The sequence below is a fragment of the Tripterygium wilfordii genome, chromosome 18 (genome assembly GCF_013401445.1).
Source record: "Tripterygium wilfordii isolate XIE 37 chromosome 18, ASM1340144v1, whole genome shotgun sequence".
Lineage (NCBI taxonomy): Eukaryota > Viridiplantae > Streptophyta > Magnoliopsida > Celastrales > Celastraceae > Tripterygium > Tripterygium wilfordii.
The window spans coordinates 8,738,190-8,747,191 of NC_052249.1; the positions used below are offsets into that span (position 1 = coordinate 8,738,190).

The 9,002-nt window shown below is 37.7% G+C and overlaps 1 protein-coding gene across 1 annotated transcript; it reads right to left on the reverse strand.

Moving 5' to 3' along the window:
* Positions 1-6,623: 6,623 nt before the first annotated feature.
* On the reverse strand, positions 6,624-8,638 carry LOC119983812 (cysteine-rich and transmembrane domain-containing protein WIH2-like). Its single transcript, XM_038827538.1, has 3 exons — positions 8,449-8,638; positions 8,154-8,325; positions 6,624-6,951 (listed from the first exon to the last, which is right to left on the reverse strand). Exons 1-3 carry the CDS (start codon positions 8,498-8,500, stop codon positions 6,906-6,908), a joined length of 270 nt encoding a protein of 89 aa, XP_038683466.1. The 5' UTR covers positions 8,501-8,638; the 3' UTR covers positions 6,624-6,905.
* Between the last annotated feature and the right edge of the window lie 364 nt (positions 8,639-9,002).

The window sequence follows — 9,002 nt, forward strand, 5'->3', positions numbered from 1 at the left end:
ACATTTAATTAGAAGAAAATTTTAAAATCAATTTGAGTTCTATAGCCCAAGAGACAGATAACACTTTTATTTTTTATTTTTTATTTTTTTAAAATACCACCAAGAATTAAGCTTGTGGTTGTAATCAAACTTTGAACATGTATATGTTTAACCCAATCGATCGCCAACCAAGCCAACTCTTGTTGATACAGAGAACACTTTTATAGTAGCACCATTCATAATGAAGAAAATATTTTTAAGATAATGAAATACTCATAATTTTGATCTCTCAATTGTATCCTTGTGTACTACTTTTTTGTTTTCCTATTCGCTATGTTGTTTTGAAATTCTCATAATGGCTTGGCATACATGCTAACAATCTAACGGTGAGACAATATAGATTGTAAATCTTTTTATCTTCACTTATTAGATCAAACAATAACGTAACTTTGAATGTTTCTATGTCAATTGTGCATTGAAGGCAAATGTAAATCTTCTCTCCCTCCCCCGTCCCAAATGATAAAAGTCCATTCTCTATTTCAATGATCTGGTTCGATGGCGTTACAATATCGTGTGACATATATTATAATATTTCGTTCCTTTAATAATCTTTTTGAGATTTCGCCTATGCTTCCTTAATGCCTTTTTATTATCAGCAATTATAGAAAAGAAAGATGTGATTTATTTTTAATGCCTGCGAGTGCATGTTTATTGATTATCAGAACCGCACGTACAAATGTATAATTACAGAGTTGATTACCATCAACAACAATTCGTTTAAGTAAATTCAATGCCTGTAAAATGCATCTCCTTAATTATTAAGAAAATAATGTATTCCCTGTAGAAACCCTTGCATCAAAGTTTCCTGTAATTCTCGGTGAATACATTATGCATTTAATATGGTATTTGTTGTTGTAATTATTAGGTTATAGTTGTAGTACCAGGGGCATGCACACGCTTCGCGTGGCATGTGATTATAGTTTTTACTTTTTAACTATATTGTATAATAAATGTAGTTCAGGTATTCAAATTTTTTCTATGAATTTGAAATAATGTAGGGTATGGATGGAAGCCTATGTAATTGAAATTACACCATTTTTCAAGCAACAATTATATTCATATTATATATTCATTGCCGTTGAGCAATTAAGGAAGTATTCTAAAATGGGCGCATAGTGCCATTTGAAATATCGAATAGTGTATTGGTATTGGTTTTTTTGTTATTATTTAGCGTTTTAAATGTAATTTCTAGACAACAAACCCACCAAAAAAGTGTGGATAATATCATAATTTTAAGTTAAATACGAAAATACTAAAGAATTAAGCACTCCATGGTGCAATAAATTTTTGGTTAGGGCAGAAACAATTGTTCGACATGAAAGAAATGAAAAATTAGTGATTCAAAAATTCAACAATTTAAAAAAAAATCTGGGACATGAGTTTAAACACTAAATATGGATAATGCTAGAGACCTCAAAAATATGACCCCAAAACTCAAATTTATATGACATTAAAATAGTCATTGATCAAAAATAAATATGTATAGCCCATTTCACATTTAACACTCCACATTAAATGGGGGTCTTTTGGGGGGTCTCACGCATTATTTGACTTAAAAACCTTTGTGGCTCTACACTGCCAAATTTGATATATTGTTGCCTGATTTGATAAAACACAGAAATTTTGTCACTTTTGGTTTTTCCCCCTTAAGCCACAGTGCCAAATTCGATATCTTGTTGCCTGACTTAATAAAACACAGAAATTTGGTCAACTTTTTTCCCGCCTAAAGCCACAGTACAATGATACAATCGCTGGCTCCAGCTAGCATTCATTTATAGGTAAGATAATGTTGTTGGTAAGTGAGTGTTTATGGCAAAGTAAGAATTGAAACGTGCAGTTAGTATGAGGGTGAGATTAGTATATTTTCTTGTTTCGATGACTTTTGGAGGGTGAAATCTCAAACTCATTTCACCCTCTATTCTCTACATATTCTCTACAAGGGAGAATAAGTTTTGATTTGTAAAAATTTTTTACATTTGTTATAAAATGATGTTTTATTTTCAAAAAAGAAAAAAAGGGTAATATGAAAATTGTACTATTAATATTCTCTCACTCATGCTCACCCATTATTTTATACCAAAACATGATTATGCTCGCCCCATTCTCATCTCACACTCACCTCCCAGCTAAACAGGGAAGAGCTAAAGCATGTCATTGATATCACATCTAGTAGCAATTGGCCAATCAATTTCCTATAGTTTCTCACACACACAACACAACAAAAATTCTTAGGGCCCGTTTGGTTCAATGTATTGCGATAGTAATTGTAATCCATTTACAAGTAATCCAATTGTGTGGTAATGCCATTACAAGGTAATCATATTAGGTTGTTTGGTTTATAAAATGGAAATGTATTCCATTTTTTAGTGTTTTCCAAAATTACCCTCATATACATTTACATATTTTAAAAACATTATTGAAAAAATCAAAAGTATCTCTTGAAGCCTAGCCCCGGTCCCAATCTTGGACCCTAGCATGACCTGGACCCAATCCCAGATCTCGACATGACTTGGACCCCGATTCGATCCTGGCATGACCCGGGCTCGATCCCGAATCTCTGGCCTGACCATGTCCCAATCCAGGACTTCGACCAAAACCAAGCCTGATGCCTGACCCCGGCATGACCAAGTCCTCTACCAGATCTCAACCTGACCTTGGCCCTCTCGGGTCTAACCGTGGCCCGATCCAGGACCCCCGTCGAAATCGGATCCGATACCAACTCATGCCTAACTCAGGCCCGATCTCGGAACCATGAATGACCTAGGCTCAATTTAGGATCTCGGGCTCAATCCCAGATCTCAGGCATGATCTCGGATCCTGGCAAGATCCCGGCTCCCAACCCCGATCCTGGGTCCGATCTCAGATCCCAACCTTGATCTCGAATTCTGACCACGATCCTTGATCCCAAATCTCAGATCCCCGCTAGGATCTTGAGCCCAATCTCGGATCTCAGCCTCAATCTCGACCTCGATCCTGGATCCCAGCTTCGATACTAGATCCCGAGCTCGATCCCAAATCTCAACCTCGATCCCGGCTTCTTCAATCCCAGATATCGAGCTCGATCCAGAGCCCAATCCCAGACCCGACCTCAATCCCGAATCCCAGCTTCGATCCCATATCCTGAGCCCGATTCCGAATCTCGACATCATCCCGGATCCTGACCTCTATCCCGTATCTCGGACACGACCATACCGGTCCTAAAGCCTGGACCAGGCCTAACCTAGGGCTGACCTGGCCCTGAAGCTTGACCCGGACTTTAATATGGAGGGATACAACTGAAAATAATTTATAACCATTGGGAATATAGGAACAAATATTTGATTTTGTAATCACAATACCAACTTTTATAAGGTATTTGGATCACTTGTTTTTGTAAGGAACTTCATTATCAAGTAATTGGATTACAGTACATTTTTAAATTAAAGGATAGCAAACATTGTAATGTAATGTGAATACAATTACCATTACATTACATGGGTAACCAAACAGGCCCGGTGTAATGTTCAAAGCCAAAACCCAAACAAAACAGTAGATGAATTTCCAGAGAAAATTGGCCATGGAGTTTCCACGACAATTACTAAGTAAATCAAAAGTCCTTCAACCAATTGCAATTCACATGAAGCCATCAAAGCAACAGTCTCAATACCATATATGGTGAAGACTGAAATTCTCACTTGGACACACTGAGAAATAATATTAGCAAAATGTGTTAATGATTTAGCTTTTATGCGAAATTGTCACTTTCAAATTAATTAATACGTGGAATGAAATCGAAGTTCAAGAAATCATATACCCATCTTTTACATAATTCATAAAATCAGTATAACTTACTCAAATCCTCAAAGTTTATACTGGTAGGCCACATATCGATCTATATCAAACATAATAATGAAAGTATCGCTCAGAACCATAAGACTTGCCACTGAATTCACTTCCAAAGCATCTCAAACACTAACATCAATTCTTGAATGAGAGTCATCGGCCGCATAGGTCCATTGTGGTTCCAGTCCGGCAAATTCTTCTGTATAAATTAATGGCTTCATATCCTGTACTCCTGCTCCAACATTAATATCACAAATCCCACAATAATCTCACAAATCCTACCAGCTATAAATTAAAAACAATTGGAATCACAAAACTTGCTCGACAAAGTCGATGCCAATCCCAAAATTGTTGCTAATTCGACTAATCTGGATCTTTTCAAATTGTTGGAGAAGTTGGGGATGATATTGGTGGAAAATGGATTTAGTAGAGATGAAGATTCGAGGCACGTTACAATGTCACTCTCTTTAAGGGTAAATTAGCCCCCACCAATTTGGTAGTACAACGAGTTTCCGACAAATTTCTTTTAGGATACAACAAATCTTCCTTTCACTTACGCTTGTACTATCGAAAATGAAACCTTAAAAGATTAGAAGAACAAGAATGCGAATCAGAATTTTGATGCTTGTACGGAGCATCAAAATTTCATGATGTCTTTAGAGAATAGTGTAGAGAAAAAGAGTGAATGCTTGAGATGTCAAGTTATGTATTTTGGTTGGCAAACTGATGCAGCGAGGGCAACAACACAGGCCCAGCCCAAGCCCAACAACAAGTAGACCCTAACTACCCACTAGAAAACCAGTTGACTAATATTAGGATTGACCCACTTATATACTACAACTCTGGGCCAGTCACCATCGATGTGGGATTCCTCCACAACATGGACTATTCATCCTGCATCATTCCCTCGTGCCACAGAGAGCACGTCCTCGTGCTCCAACCCTCAGGAGAAAGTACACACGGGCAGGCCCCCCAGGGCTCCGATACCAACTGATGCAGCGAGGGCAACAACATAGGCCCAGCAACAAGTAGGCCCTAACTACCCACTAGAAAACCAGTTGACTAATGTTAGGATTGACCCACTTATATACTACAACTCTGGGTCAGTCACCACCGATGTGGGATTCCTCCACAACATGGACTATTCATCCTGCATCATTCCCTCGTGCCACAGAGAGCACGTCCTCGTGCTCCAATCCCCAGGAGAAAGTACACACAGGCAGGCCCCCCAGGGCTCCGATACCAACTGATGCAGCGAGGGCAACAACATAGGCCCAGCAACAAGTAGACCCTAACTACCCACTAGAAAATCGGTTGACTAGTGTTAGGATTTACCCACTTATATACTGCAACTTTGGGCCAGTCATCATTGATGTGGGATTCCTCTACAACATGGACTATTCATGCTGCATCATTCCCTCGTGCCACAGAGAGCACGTCGTCGTGCTCCAACCCCCCAGAGAAAGTACACACGAGCAGGCCCCCCACGGCTCCGATACCAACTGATGCAGCGAGGGCAACAACACAAGCCCAGCAACAAGCAGACAATAACTACCAACTAGAAAACCGGTTGACTAGTGTTAGAATTGGCCCTCTTATATGCTGCAACTCTGGGCCAGTCACCACCGATGTGGGATTCCTCCACAACATGGACTATTCATCCTGCATCACAAATCCATGTGCTATATATAGCCAATGGTGCACCCTTTCAAATGAGACACAACCCATTACAAATGTGAGTCATGTCCATTCGCAAGAGTCACACATGGTTGTCAAAATCCCGATTTTGATCGTAAGATCGTACGATCTTAGGTAACCAAAATACATCTAATCGATGTAAAATCCCAAAATTGATAAGATCTACCGATCTTACCGTACGATCTTACCGATTTTATCGATCTTAACCTTAATAAACTTATGGAGTCATGGGCTTATGGGTTGTGGTCTACTAATCATATGCTTATGTTTCTAATCTTAGTTTTTGTTGAAAAATTGGTTTTAATCTATTAACGTGATATAATCTTGCACAATTATTGTGCTTGCTTTTCATAGTTTTCTGGAGGTCTTAAAAAATTACAATTTTGTGAAATATTAATATGTCTATAAATAAATAATAATCACATTTTTAAATTTGTTATTACCTATAAACTATAGTATATTATATCATGTTAATTATTTATTTAGAAATAAGTAATTATATTATTTTTCATTTATTTTTTAAATTTATAAAATTTTACTATTTCAGATTCGATTTTGCAAGTTTTCCACCAATCTTATGTAAGATCCTGATTTTGACAACTTTGGTAACAACTTATACCCCTTTGGATGAGACATGACTATTCATGACGAAGGGTCATGTCCATTCGGATGAGTCACAACCCATTGCATATCACAACCTTCTCTACACCTTTCTTCCTTTATTCAAAACAAGAACTCTTTCAAAACCTCTTCCTATTTTGAAAATATCCAACACAAATTCTTGTTAGGAGCACCAGAAAAACCGACTTTGTTATATCAAGCACAAAGAGGGAGGCAGCTTTTGTTACAACAAAGGCGAAGGGCAAACCAGATATGAAATTATATGCAAGTTTTGTAGTAATAGTTAATTAAGCCAACAAACCAAAATGTATTGAAATTTGATAACATGGTTTAATACTTGTGGAGCAGAATCTGCAACAGCAGACATAGTGTTTAGTAGGACTTTCATCAAACACTTACTGCAATCTTTGTTCACAAAAATATCCAATCCACCGAAAACTGAATATAAAAGAGAGACCAGGATCTCACACAATTTATGTATGTACCCGAAAGCGTACTCAACAATCACGGCCAGGAAGTTCAAGTTCAACACATATTGTATGAAGTATTTACTAGAGGTCACTTCCAAACAGAGGTCTAAATTATTAGTGCATGAAAACAGTAGAAGGTAGAAACTGAAAGCTGGACAGAAATATCAATGCAACAGTAAATCATATCATTTGATAATCCAATAAAAGGATTCAAATTCAATATATCACCAAGGTCGACAGGCCCCAAAGCCCTTGTCAGAAGCATACGTCCAGGAGGAAGCAACAGCACAGCACAGCCAAACTGCATATATTAAGCAAAACAAGTTAATTGAGGCATGATATTGTGGCAGATATCCTCTTCATTCAAAATGTTTTAACTATGTACAAAAGTCTACTTGATGTAAGGGTGCATCTCCTCCTTTAAAAGATACGAGAAAACGCGCTTTCAACTCTACAGAGAAGAAGAGGTTTGGGTGACATGCATTCAAGATACAGATCAAATTAAAAAAAAAAAACACATATTGATGGCAATTGTAGGGTATTGTTGGAAAATAGTTCAAATTTCCAAAAAGAAAATCAAACAATTTGCAACTTCTATTCTTTCCAATATCGATGTCTGGAAAGCTAACTAGAAAGAATATTAACTAGAAACAATAACTGCCAATGTATAACTTCATGTCGACCCATACAAGGAGAAAAATGTTGTAAAGTGAACCATTTCTATGAAACAATTCAAAACCAAATTCTACCATGTCTGGAAATCATTCTTGAAGCTTTTAAATTGGGGTTAAAAGAAACAAAAAGTGATGACAAAATCAAATAACCAGGATACTTAATTCCCATATTTCCACTTGTTAGCTCCTGATTGGGACAAGGTACTTTTTAATAAGTATGGTCTCTTCTATATACATATTTATGTATAAAAGAAAAGGTCTCTTCTATATAAACACCACATTAGCTAGCCAGTAGATTTGGAACATGGACAAACACTGTTTCCATGTCATAAGAGATAATGAGCTGATAGTTTTGTAACATTTCTCTCTAAGCACTAAAAGTCTCAGTCAAGTTTAAATGCAACATTCAAAAGTAATGTGAAATTTCCAAGAAATTGGAATTAGTCATGGCAGATTGGTTGGAAGTGGTAAAAAGTCAATTCCACGGGTCCAGCCCCAAACCCCAAACCCGCGCCGTTGACATCGTTGACTTACACGGACTGCAATTCATGCAACCCATCACATTTTGATTACATTTTCGTAATGACCAAAATACATAGACTACTGCTTTATCCCAAGAATCCGAACAAGGGTATTTTCGGGACTTCGCATTTAAATCGTTCAAGTTTCCCACAATCGCATGCCAAGGTTTTCGGCAACTGTGCTGACCTGCGCACGTTAGAAACCGTGCGCTGGCAAAAAATTACAGCGCAAAAAACCAGATATGAAACTACAGGCCCAAAAAATTCGACATGTATTATACAAATAGTTAGAGATGGAAGTGACGAACCAGCCTTCCAAGCAGCCTTTGGAGCTGCTCTGTTGTTGAGGAGGAGGTTGTGCGTACTGCGGAGCATACGGAGGTGGATAACCTTGAGCAGGATACGGTTGTGGTGGATATCCTTGTGGCGGATAACCCGGTGGAGGATACGCGTCCTTCGGATATCCTTCTGGTGGATAACCTAATCCCAAATCAAAATTACAATTCATCAGATACAACAGATTCACTAAATCGGGAAATTTAGAAATCAAAACAAGAAAGGAAGAGAGAACATGTTAAGCAAACAATCAGGAATGAAATTGACCTTGAGGAGGAGGAACACCAACAGGAGGCTGTTGCTGGTTGTAGTAACTCATTCTTCGATCGTCTGCTTCTTGTTGATGATGAGATCTTCAAGTTTTCCTTGGTTTCTTAGAACACACAGCTTCGCTTTGTTGTGATACGTAAGAGAGAGAGCCGGCTCAAGCTGTCTATCTGTGTATAAATTATCAGAGGAGAGAGGGGATGGTAGTGGGCTATATTTTATTGTATTTATTATTTATTATTTAATTGTTTAAATTAAGACCACTTTTTTGCTTCAGTTATCAGGGGATTGGTTTAACTAGTGATTTCTCACACATCAGCAATAGTAGGTGACGTGGCGTTATCATTTAGAGAGTTTCATGGCGAGTGATTAGGCAGCGAAGAAAGGGTGACAAAAAATCGGTTTCAGATCCGTTTCAAGTCGGACAATAGTTTATATTTATGAAATATATATATGTTCGACGTTAACACGAAATGGATTTCAAACGTATTTAATTGATCGAACTCATATTATTTAAATTCGGACAAGTAAATTGAACAAAAATCTAATCCGGG

What these genes read in the sequence shown, in the direction of transcription:
- LOC119983812 (XM_038827538.1), bottom strand. Translation starts at nt 8,500, where the DNA reads ATGAGTTACTACAACCAGCAACAGCCTCCTGTTGGTGTTCCTCCTCCT. An exon ending in TGGTGTTCCTCCTCCTCAAG is followed by an intron (nt 8,326 to 8,448) that starts GTCAATTTCATT and finishes ATTTGGGATTAG; the next exon opens with GTTATCCACCAGAAGGATAT. An exon ending in AAAGGCTGCTTGGAAGGCTG is followed by an intron (nt 6,952 to 8,153) that starts GTTCGTCACTTC and finishes TAATATATGCAG; the next exon opens with TTTGGCTGTGCTGTGCTGTT.